The sequence below is a fragment of the Ammodytes marinus genome (assembly GCF_949987685.1).
Source record: "Ammodytes marinus genome assembly, chromosome: 12".
Lineage (NCBI taxonomy): Eukaryota > Metazoa > Chordata > Actinopteri > Uranoscopiformes > Ammodytidae > Ammodytes > Ammodytes marinus.
The window spans coordinates 25,884,604-25,897,629 of NC_137216.1; the positions used below are offsets into that span (position 1 = coordinate 25,884,604).

Here is a 13,026-nt window from a genome sequence, read left to right on the forward strand (position 1 = left end):
CTCGACAAAAACAATGTAAGAAATGTGGACATGTCTAGAAAATAAAAATAAAGAGCAAATGTCTGCACCTGATTGGAGTAACCTTTTCTAAACCCCTCCGTTGGACAAACATCCCAGATTCAAACCATCTCCTGATTTTAGATGTGTCTAGCTCGCCAACATGTACAGGCAGCAGTCTAAACCTCCGACAGTTCACAGGGTTCGTTGGCATTTCAATGCACTGACTGACATTCAACATTTGCAAACACCAAATTCCTACATTTTGGTGTCTCATTGTGTTGTAATAAAATCCATTTGATTTTATTATTCAATTAAGTCTTTCTTAATTCCTATACTAAATAGTCTTTTATCATAATGAGCTGTTCTATTATCTAGAAAATATAGTTTTAATTGTTCAAAGCGGCCATTTGGTTTCCCATTCATTTCTATGTGGTATGGAAATCAATTAGCGCACTGCTGACACGAGCTTGAGTTGTATAATCTATCAAATGAAACGACTTGCCCCGCATAATCTCCCACTGATAATTCATTTCAACAAAAAAAAATGAATGCAGCTCACTGAGATGGTTTATGTAACTGAAACCTTCCAGAAAGAGCTAATTAACTTTTGGAAACCAATAGAGGCCCATAAAACAAAACAAAAAGATACGTTCAACATTCATTCAGTATTTCACACATGGTTTGCAGAATGGTAAGCCGTGATGTAAAGTGTAATAACGTGATAGGCAGTTCACAGGTTAAAACACCTCAACAACCCCCACAGCCACGACCTCATGTGGATTCAGGAAAACCCCCCGCTGTAACCCAAGACCCACACACACACACACACACACACACACACACACACACACACACACTGTATACTCCTCTACACCTACACCCACTGAATCCAACCTCCAACCTGCTCTCTCTCTCTCCCACTTGCTCATTCAGTTTGGGTTGCCAAGCAACTGCATCACACTCTCCCATAATTGGCTGGTGGCTGGTTGATTGTCCATGCCTGTTAATCTCTCTCTCTCTCTCTCTCTCTCTCTCGCTCTCTCTCTCTCTCTCTCACCCACCCCCCTTTCTCTCTTTCTCTCAGTTGCTAGGTGACTTTATCACGCATCCTTGCCTTGCTGTGCTATAATTGGCTGGCGTCATGGTTGCTGTGGCGTCAGGCCCGAGCTGGCCTTGCTTCATTCCTCCGACAGTGTGTGTGTGTGTGTGTGTGTGTGTGTGTGTGTGTGTGTGTGTGTGTGTGTGTCTGTGTGTGTGTCTGTGTGTGTCTATGTGTGCGTTTGTGTGCATGTCAGTGCGTGTGTGTGTATTTGAGGGGGGTCCTATTGAAGGAAGATAGGGTGCTCTGGCCAATTACAGAAGACGGGTGTGAAACGGCTGCCTGTCTGGCACCTGCGGCCCCCACTCTTACCCCATATCACACGTACACACACATACAAGCAAACACACATAGATATACACACACATACACACACTCACACTGAACATGCACACATGCAGGTTGAGAGTGCAGCATTTCTCCAACAGGATAAGCTGCCAAGTGCTTTGCTATTGTATGAGGAAAATGTTGGTCCTGTATTCAGTCCTGAGTGAGGCGGACTGTGGAGTGAGTAGGAGGATTCACACATACAGACACTGCTGCTGCGGAATCTACAACATGGAGGAAGTCAACATACTGAGACTGTCTGCAGGCCATTAGACAGTGACGTATAGTTAAACTGTATGTACTGTGTCTTCAGATAAAGCTAAAAACATACAGACACATTAGCCTTTAAAAATCCAAGGGTCAGTTGGACTTTATTGGCCAGACATACAATCATCCATTTTAATTTTTTTCCGCTTGTCCCTGTCATGGCCACAGTGACATATGGCTCTAGCTGCTCCTCACACTTTCTCCAGTGAGTTCCCCTACCGAGCTCCTCCTGGGGGATCCAACCCATGCTGGTTGATGAAGTCTCTCTCCAGCTTGTTTCAGAGCCTCCCCCAGGGGTCTGCAGCACCGTGTGTGTGTGTGTGTGTGTGTGTGTGTGTGTGTGTGTGTGTGTGTGTGTGTGTGTGTGTGTGTGTGTGTGTGTGTGTGTGTGTGTGTGTGTGTGTGTGTGTGTGTGTGTGTGTGTGTGTGTGTGCAGGGGAGACGGGGGGCAGCCTCAACACCTCAGTTGGTTCCTATTAATGTGAAGGAGCAGTATCTCACTAACGAGGACTTTCTCAATGCACAACACATGACCAACTGCCCTGCAGGAGAATCTCATTTTGACTCACTCGTGTCTGCTTTCTGATACTTTTTTTTTGGTCATCGCCCCAAACCTGGTTGGTCATATGAGTCAAGGTTTATCCCCTCATTATCAGGGGCTGATACATCCATCCATTCATTCATTCATTCATTCATTCATTCATTCATTCATTCTATGAATTGCTACAGCTGATGCACCTATAATCGGCAGTCAAGGTCACAACCCTTTGTAACAACACATCAGGCTTTCATAGTTTAGAATGAGGCTGTGACAGCGTTATGTCCATGAAACACAACCAAAGATAAGTTGTTGTTTTTTTTATTGTTATTCCATGCAATCTTTTCCCTTGTCAAAACATGGCTCTTAAAGAACATCCCCCACTATGCAACAGTGTGGTGTCAGTTTTGGTATGCTATAGTTGTGACAGAAATGTAGCCGCAAGCTGATTTATAGCTGAATATCAGGGATTATGAGTTGACCCCTGGTAAACTCATTAGTGCAAATGTTCTTCAAAATAAAAGAAAACCTGTGTGTTTCCTTCAACTAGTTATAAGAGGAAATCTTTTTTCAAGAACACTTTATTTTCGAATCACCAGTATTTTTGAAAATACTTTGATGTGTACAATTGGTGGAGTTAACATTCTTAGGCACAAGGCAATTGTTGTTATGGTGTCCAACTTTACTATGAAGTACAGTCTACTAATTCAGCTACAATAATGGAAATAAAACCCCCAATGGCATAATGTTTCAACTTTCCAAAAGGACTGATCTATAACCATGGATGATTAAAACTAAAATAATTACAGAAGCAGGTGCAACAGAGGTTAACTCAGCTGTAGAGGGATGGACTTTACCTTCTCTGAGACCCCCCCCAGGATACTTACTGTAATCACTGGTCTCGTCCCCCTAACAAATCAGAAAAAGGATAGGTATAGGCAGGGTGAAAAACAGCAGCAGAAAAAAAAACAGACCCTCGCTGTGGAAATCAGGAACCGACTTGCTCGAGATTTGACTAGAGAGAATTTGAATATGCAAATATCCAGGAGGACAAGCCCCGATGATCTGGAAAAATCATTTAGTTAGGAGAACAAGTGTGTCACCTTGCAAGACACGTTTTGTCATGTGGATGAAAGACGAAACGCGATCAAAGAGACACATGGAACTTGGGTGGGTGGGTAGGGCTATGGGTATAAATTGGTACAGAGGGCATCATTCATATATATAGTTGGATGTTCCTGTAGCACATCATCTTTTACCTGTTGTTACATCACACCTCGCTCTCAGAACCCGCTCTGAATCCACGTACGCGAGGTGTTACTTTCTGTCATTCTGGCATCGATGATTCAACATGGTGAATTAAAGCAATTATAGTTCAGAAAAAAAGCAATCTCGCCTTTACTTCTCCTGGTGTGTGTGTGTGTGTGTGTGTGTGTGCGTGTGTGCGTGCGTGCGTGCGTGCGTGCGTGCGTGCGTGCGTGCGTGTGATGGAGATGTCATGCCCTGTGGTGTCGTTGGGGACTTCAATCAAAAATCAAAAGCATGCACCATAAGACATTTCTGCTGCTAATAAATTTGATTCATTTATCTTCAAATAAAAAAATATATATATCCACCTGTGTTCCCTTTTAGCTTTCGCTTTAGAAAATGTACAAGAAGCTGTAACGAGATCACATTATTTAAAAAAATAATTTGGCTACTCTGCGTAACCATTTGTATTTATTGCTTTCCACTGCTTTAAGTGGCACTTAGCCCGGCCCTAATAATCAAACTGTATTTCCCATTTTGTTTTCATTTGATTATTTGTTTGACATCCGGTCCATTTGAGCTGCTTTCTGATTATGAAAAGGCTTTTTAATTTCCCCCAACCAATCACAAGCAAGTCACATAACTGTCCCGCCAACATCATCTCAGTATACGCACACAAGCTGCCGCTAAGAGAAATTCATATTTTTCTAAGTCGTATCCAAGCTTATTAGAATGCTTAATGTTAGTAAAGTTCTGATTGGCTTGGTTCTTTTTTATTGTCGCCGGGGAAACGGACACATCTGTAGACCTTTTTGTATCTCTGAATGAAATAAGATGCAGGTATCAATACAGAGGTGTGACATTACCAACAATAACATTGGTTACCTTCGTCAGGGTTTGTTTGCTGTCATGTCCATTATGTTCTGAGGGTGTGCAAATATCAAATTCCCCATAAGAAAGCTGGCGTACTTTTTCCAATGCAGTTTTTTTTCATTAGGTAAACTTTGTTTTGGCCTTGGTGTGTGTTTGTCTTTGTGTCCTTAAGAAGATTGGTGTGTGTGTGTGCTGTGATGGGACATCTGGTGAACTGACTGTGCACCGCTGCATTTACAACCCATCAGGAGTCATTAAGACCCCAATTAGAGTTACCACCCTCCACTTCACACACACACACACACAAACTTTATAGATTCATGCACATTAGGGGTTTGCAGTTAGGTTCAGACTCAGTGTATGCAGAGGAGAAAGGTGTGTGTCGTTAACTTGTTTACTCTATTGATATTTTAAATATTCAATATTTGAAATGAATATTCACATCCATTTGTATGACGATACTGACTCTTAAACTAAAAAATGCAGAACTTCAGCTCAACTTTTGCACATTTCTGGTGGGATATTGTGTGACATAAAAAAAGACATAATCGTACCGTTTGACTGTCATTATAGGAAGTAAAATGTTGTTCTCGATGCTGTAAAACACTCCAGATTTCCTGTGAAAGATTCTTAGCAGCAGGGGGGGTTGAAATTCAGAGACACACAAGTTGCAGTTGTGCATAAATAAATCACTTTTTTTTGGCAGTGTACTCCTTGTTAGTATTGTGATACTCTGTCAAGGATCTGTTAACTCAATTAGAATGTATTCATGTACCCAAATGCACTTAGGACACTTTTAAATGGCTTGGTGCAGTATTAGGCCACTTATCAATTTACGCGGTTGTCACCTAATGGGGATACTATTTAGCAGATCAAAAATTAAGTCTATTTTCCTTAGGACTTACATGTTTGCTTAAATGATTAAATACACAGAAGCTTTATGAAGCGTTGCTCTAACATATCTTTATAGAGGAGAGTGGTGCAGCTCCTTGCCGCAGGATTACTTGGTTTTGGTATGGTGTGTAGGATTTTGTTGGAAGGCGAGATTTGCTGCCTTTATCTTGCTGACCCCACACGCACACACTCGCACACATAGAGAGAAACACACTCTCGTACAAGCGTTTACACAGACTCAGACATCATCACGTACCATCTGAAGACTGTCTGCCTCTACACACACACACACACACACACACACACATGCACACACACATGCACAATCACACAGGCACAAACACACACACACACACACACACCTCAAGCCAAAAAGACACGCACACACAGCTGGAAGGCTTTCTATCGTGGAGAGATAACTACAGGCTGAGAACAATAGACCATCTCTTCTCCCATCTGGTGAAGTGGGGGATGAAACTTCATTTACATTTCAGATCCCACCACCTCAGGGTGTGTGTGTGGGCAGGAGAGAGAGAGAGGGAGGGAGAAAGGGAGGGAGGGTGATAGAGGGAACAAAACGAGATTCATTTCAGGGTGAATTTAGGATTATGAATTAACACGCTGCAGTGCTGAAAGACTTCATTTGCGTCTAATTGAGTGTATTGGCTCATTGAAACGGCTGTTGTGTAAAAGCTGGCCCGCCTGCATAGCCCCTGGGCTCAGTGTGTGTGTGTGGGGGGGGGGGGGGGGAGTGGAGGGGGGGTTTGGAAAAAGGCAGGGGTGGTAACCTGTATATTAGTGAACAGCTGTAGTTTAGACGTGTGAAATTAGATGTAGAAATGATAATAAAATCTGACACCATCTCCCCTCTCTCTCTCTCTCTCTGTCTCTCTCCCCCTCCCCCTCCCCCTCTCTCTCTCTCTCTCTCTCTCTCTCTCAGGTGAGAAGCCCTATAAGTGCTCATGGGAGGGCTGCGAATGGCGTTTCGCCCGCAGTGACGAGTTGACACGACACTACCGCAAACACACCGGAGCCAAGCCATTCAAGTGCAACCACTGCGACAGGTAAACACGCACACAGCCACCCGTATTACTAACATTCAGTGTACTTAATTTTTTACATTTGCAGGACAGCATTTGCCTTTCCATTATCTGTTGTTAGCATGTTTTTCGAATAAAGTAAACCTCTATATATTTTAAATAAAAATGGGTGATCTTAAAACCATCCCATATTTGGGCCATTTTTGTCAATATTAAGGCTGCTACTGACTAATTATGAATACCAATAGGTCCTTACACAGAAAAAAATTTACACATGCCAGTAGGAAAACACATATATAAATAATACAAGTAATGTTGACAGTTTATGGTCCTGGTATTATGCATGCTGGCTGACAGCAAAAATACCAGTTTGTTTTTTTCAATTTATCAATGAGATGTTTAGGAATAGCAGAAGATATGTCCATCACAACCTCCCACAGCCCAGGGTGAATACTGTGTTACCCAGTTTCATCTCTCTGAAAGCAGCGACCTGAGTTGACTCAGGGATGACATAGGTTAAAAACTGTATACTGCTTACAGTGCCGTGAAATTGATTCAAGTTATGTGGCAGCCCAAGCAAAGCGTGTAAGACAGAAACTGTTTTCTTTAAAGCCAGTGAAGTCACATCCTTTCTGTGTTGTGTGTGTTCGTCAAGGTAGAGTGTGTGGTCTTGTTTGTGTGTGTGGTCTTTTTTTGTATATTGTGTGTCTGTGTGTGTGCGCGTGTGCTTACTCATGCCCCTGTGCTGGCAGTTAAATGGATTCTGGCTATTGGCAGACTGGTCGCGGCTAATTGAGTGGCACCAGATGCCAACTCCACTTTAACATAGACTCTCTCTGTATGTGTGTGTGCCCGCACTACCTTTCCGATGAACAACAGAGAGATGCACGCACACACACACACACACACACACACACACACACACACACACATACATACATGTTTGCCCTAGAGACAGTGTAATTGGCTGTTGTGGATTCCCTCTAGTTTGGGTTTTAGACATAAAACCCTCCAGAAACCTGCTGGAAGCTTCTAATCCTGGCTGAGTGCTGGGACTGCATTAGCTCCTTTTTGGCACAAGTGCAGTATGTAGATGTGCACACACACACACACACACACACACACACACACACACACAACACAACCACGTTTAAATGCAAAGTCATACTGACACACATTTAAAGGTCCAGACATAAAAGGGGACCCATTTGGTTCCACAATGACACAGACATTAGATGTGTGTTAATGGAGGGCTATGCGTACTTCAAAGTCTGCAGAATATTAAAGTGGGAGATTAAAGTTATTTTGGGGTAAGGGCCCTGGTCCTTTTACTGCATCGACAATGTTGCTGACAGTTTGAATTCTTCAAGGAAATATCCTCTCCTCTTTGATTAAAAAAGGTAGAAGCCAGTGTATATAACAGTGTACAGAGACTCCCAAGGGGTAGCAGCTTTTAGTACAGGCTGGTGGTACTGGAGGTATAGCTGGCAGAAATAAAGAACAATAATAAAGAAAATACAGAACAGCGTAGTTGCAGCCCCAGTCCTAAAGCACCTTTGGTCTTGTTTTCAACATTTCCAGTGTTTGCCTCTAGGCTTTGTGATGCTCAAATTACAAGATGGATGGCAAGACGCTTAACAGACTGAGGATGAACCTCCATCTTTACAGTGACACGCACACACACACACACACACACACACATACATACACACACGCACAGACACGCACACGCACACACACACACACACGCAAACACATCTGTGGTGGGTGGAGCTCCCCAAATATTACCATGAGAATAGCAAAAGGTGGCAGCCATGGAGAGGTTAACATTAGATAGAATGTTCAATCTGACACAATTTCTCCGGGGGAAACACACACACACACAGAGGACAGTCTGTCATTAATCCTGCCTAATCAAGCGGGGACCCCCTGATGTTTCTATGGAGCTGGAAGGAGGAGGAGTGACGAGAAGGAAAGATGACAAAAAGAAGGAGAGAGTTTAGAGGAAGAGAGGAGGAAGGGAGGGAGGGAGGGAGGGAGGAGTGATGTGGGGAGGGTACCAGCTGGTCTGGCTCCTCCGCACCCCAACAGTGACACAGTAACTGGCATGGCCATCTGTCCAGCCATGCACACACACACACACACACACACACACACACACACACACACACACACACACACACATATATTAGTGAAGGTGTACAGTAGGTGCCACAGGGCCAGCGAACCGTTGAGGGGAAACACCAGGCGACAGAGATGAGTGAACAAAGTTCAACTGTTCACAGCGATGCTTTGAAATCTGAGAACTGACGTGAATTAGCTCTTCAAAAGAAGTCCTGGACACACTTTGGGTTTTCAGCTAATGTTGTTTAAACTCACTGAAACAACCAAACATGAGGAAAGTAAGCTAAAGTCTCTTAGTTTTATATGGACAGGTATAACCTTTGCTCCAATGAACTGGTTTCGAACTCCAACCTGCTTCTGCCAAACGTACACACGTATACATGCTAAATGAAATATTCTACAGCGTTATTGCATGGGTTTTAAGATTGCTGTAATATGATTTATATGTTAGCGCGGAGTAATTTTGAATATAATTGTTTCTGATAACATCAAATGTCAATAGCGGCTGTATTGTTTGATCTGCTACATCGATATTCAAAATGAACAATCAGAAAGAGTTGGAGGCAACATAAATCCAGATTCTTAATAACTGGCTTCTAGCTTCATTTTCCAGCAGGTTTTCTTGCTCGAGTTGACCAGTTTCAACCTGTTTCTTTGGAATGGGCCTGGTTCAATTTGACCTCGTATATCTTGAGCAAAGTTTTAACTTTTTAGGGTTCATCTCCCTCCACTTGTATCTGGATAGAACTACAGCCTGCCTTAACACACACACACACACACACACACACACACACACACACACACACACACACACACACACACACACACACACACACACACACACACACACACACACACACACACACACACACACACACACACACACACACACACACACTCACACACACAGAGAATAGCCTCGACTAATTAATAATGAATAAAGCCTCTGGCAAATTGAATTTTTAGTTTTCTAATTTGATTCTCGCCCACATTTTGTTTTGCCTCTCTTTTAGTCATATCATTTGTGAATCCTTTTCATTGAGGATGTTCAGGTTGTCCACACAATGGCGTCATAAAATTCAAATCCCTGTGACATTATGGTTCTTACATTATACATCACCAGCACCTGGTTTAATGTATCTCCACACACACACACACACACACACACACACACACACACACACACACACACACACACACACACACACACACACACACACATACACACACACACACCAGGTGCAGTCACTGCTGAGTTAAATGGCCCGGCATCAGAAAGGCCTGCCAGCCTGCCTGCATTAGTGTCCATGTTCACGATGCATATCTAATTAGTTTCTACAATAGAATTCTACTCTGAGCTTGAGGAGTGACTGCAGAGCGGTGGAGGTCTGGTTGTGATTTATGGTCGTGTTTAAGCCGTATTTAGGAAATCGTTGAGCCTTTACATCTGGGTTTCCCTTAATGAAGTAAGACTACTGAACTTCACTGTACAGCTGAAGATGTTGAAAATCTCTTTATTTCTGTGCATTGAAAAAAAAAGTGTGTTTTCAAGTCTTATTCGTATAGTCTGATACTCTTTAGTCTGGTTTCATGCTGAAAAAATACTTTTAAGTTTAGGTTTTTTTTCCAGTTTTCCAGGCATATACATATGCTGCTATAAAAACTGCTTTTTAATTAAGGCATCCACCTGTTAGATTACTCAGAGGAACTCAGAAATAATCTTTAAGGGTGGAGTATCAATATTTTGCATCATCCCCAACACACCGACTTAAAGGCCTACTTCACCGGTGGGAATATGAAGGTGTATTGAATTCTGAGATCCTATGTAGTATAAATGTGCAAAAAAAAAAAAATCGGTTCATCCTAGCCTGAGAAAAGGCAGAAAGAGTGTTTTTTTTAACCCTATATTTATCTTACTGTGATGTCACAGTAAGATTAATATAGGGTTAAAAAAACACTCTTTCTGCCTTTTCTCAGGCTAGGATGAACCAATTACAATTTTTTTTGCACATTTATACTACATAGGATCTCAGAATTCAATACACCTTCATATTCAAACCGGTGAAGTAGGCCTTTAAGTGAAATGCTGGTTGAGTATTATAAGTGGAAGTTAACGTGCCTTATATTCGGACGTATCCATTGTGTTTGATTGCTGTTTAAACCAAAGGGTTGGAAAGACATAGCAAATACAGTACTGTTGGATGTAAGTGTGGGTGTTTGTAAAGACACTGATTATTGGGGTATTATCACCAGAATAGATACTGCATCCCAGGTCACATGTCACTTGCTGTTTTCAACACCTTCAAAGCACTGCATCAATGGTAACTTGTGTTTAAGAACTAAATCAGAGCACATGGTGGATGGTTCAAAGGGTTAGGGACTGTTGAGTATTGCTAATGTCGGGGGTCAGACTACTAAACGTCACCCCTATTTTAGCTTAATCATGCAGGTGTAAAGTGTCAGGTCGGGTTGTGAATGACAATGGGGCACCAATGCCAAAGACAATCGATTTTGTTTTTCTCCGGTGCGGGAATGAAATACAAGTTAAGAATATTAAATATGTCAGGGTCTATGGTTGTGTGTTTCATCTTCCAGTGGGTGGAACTTTGAAACAACAGAGGAAAAGGTTAATCTAGTTTTAGAAACAAACACCCCAGCAGCCCCTTCAACCTTTCCTCCAGGGAACTACTACTTTTGTTTGCATTTTTTATTCCCGGAAGTTGTTTCCCTAGCAACTACTTCCCGATTCCCCCATTTAGCAGACGCTTTTATCCAAAGCGACGTACAACTGGAGCACACATTCATACACCGATAGCAGCAGCTACCATGCAGGGTGAACGCTAACTATCGGGAGCAATTTAGGGTCCAGTGTCTTGCCCAGGGACACTTGGGCATGTGGCGGGGAGACGGGGGATCGAACCACCGACCCTGCAGTTGCTCTCGACCACCCTACCCACCAAGCTTGCGGCTTGCGATGATTGCTCTGGGACTAACGTTGTAGTCTATCATGTACAGATCCAGGCAGTTTTTTTCAGTGGGAGCATTGAGCATTGGAGCGTTTCCAGCAAACGCACAGAGCCGATGTGTAGAGTCGCGGCGGGGATGGGAAGAGTGAAGCATTCCCAGCTAATCCACATTGCCAGAGGGAAGTTCAAGGGGCCTGAGATAATGGAGCGATCCCAGAACATACACAGGGCCAGTGGGTATTTCAGGGGGCATGGGATTTCACAAAAGCCGTTGGTGTATTGATCAGTAACACTACTTGCCTAATGTAATACACGTCTTTACATTGTCAATTCTATCCATCTGTGCAACCATTTTTATCTATTCTTATTTAACTTCTATATTTCTCTGCTGTTTTTCTTTGCTTCTGCACCAAAACATTTTCAAAACATCAATAAAGTTTCATCATAACCTTTTGCTATTTCTCATTTCCTTCATTTCTTTCGTACATTTCTTCCTGCATACTTGGGATTTTAAGATTAGCATTTCTGACATATTTTTCTCTGCTTCTCTCCGCAGGTGTTTCTCTCGGTCGGACCACCTGGCCCTGCACATGAAGAGGCACATCTGAAGAGAACAGAGAGAGAGAGAGAGGGAGAGAAGCAAGAGGAGAGAGAGAGAGAGACAACGAGGAGGAGGAGACACAGGAGGAGAAAGAGAGAGAGAGAGAGGGATGGGCAGTCAAGCTACCAACCAACCAACCACCCGCCTCGTTCACCGCGTCCATAAAGCAGTCGGCGGGCATGACGCCTGCAGAGCAACGCTATCCGTCTGAGAAGGGGCCGGAAAGATACAATGGACTAACTGACGGCCCCCCCCCCCCTTCCTTCTCATTGGAGGAAAAACGAGGAGTATAGCTAGATTGTTGTTTTTCTTTAAAAAAAAAAATACACACGCACACACTTGCAAAAGTGAACAGAACTCAGCGCACCCGTCTTTGAATGCATCATACCCGGTGAACCCCAGGCTGCTCTTCACGTAGCTCCAGGGGTCTTGGACACTGCCAAACCAACATATACTTAATAACTCGCTTGATAAAACATTACGCCGCCTTTTATTTTTTACTTTCTCTTATAGTCAGTGTGTTTAAAAACCATGAAACCACTTTTTTCGGGTGAGGAGATTCAGAGTTCAGTGGGGGGAAATACTTTTTAAATATCCATATAGTCAGTTGTTAGTGGCTTTTTACCGGCTTTTTTCAAATAATCAAATACTCAACTTTTAACTTTTTACGTTTTTTGAATGTTTCTCATACACACGGAACATATGGAGAAAAAAAAACACCATCATCTGCCGCCGTCAGCTTTCAGTAATCTACGTGAAGGAAAACAACAATGCCAAAATCTTGCAGGAGAGAGAGACCGTACGGAATGGATTGACTTTCTAGCAGAGCTGACAATCGACAAACCCAGGGACCCCCCCCCCCCCTCGGTCAGCGGGCGCTTGCTGCAGCTCTCGTCCTCCCCCCCCCCCCTCCAGGTTTGGGTGTATCGCATCTCTCCCCTTCACCGAGACGCCCCTGCCCGACCTCCTCCGCAGGGCCCCAATCTGAGACAGAAAAAAACGCGCAGCGACACTTTCTTCCCCCCTTTTTTTCTACTTTAGAGGACGAT

At 43.1% G+C, this 13,026-nt stretch overlaps 1 protein-coding gene across 1 annotated transcript in view; it reads left to right on the plus strand.

The window, feature by feature from the left end:
* Positions 1-12,772, plus strand: part of klf7b (Kruppel like factor 7b) — a 56,781-nt gene extending 44,009 nt beyond the window's left edge. The window contains exons 3-4 of the mRNA XM_080037764.1: positions 6,187-6,310; positions 11,933-12,772. Of these exons, the coding sequence (XP_079893890.1) occupies positions 6,187-6,310; positions 11,933-11,984 (176 nt within the window). The 3' untranslated portion in view covers positions 11,985-12,772. The remainder of the gene's footprint in view (positions 1-6,186; positions 6,311-11,932) is intronic.
* Positions 12,773-13,026: the final 254 nt, after the last annotated feature.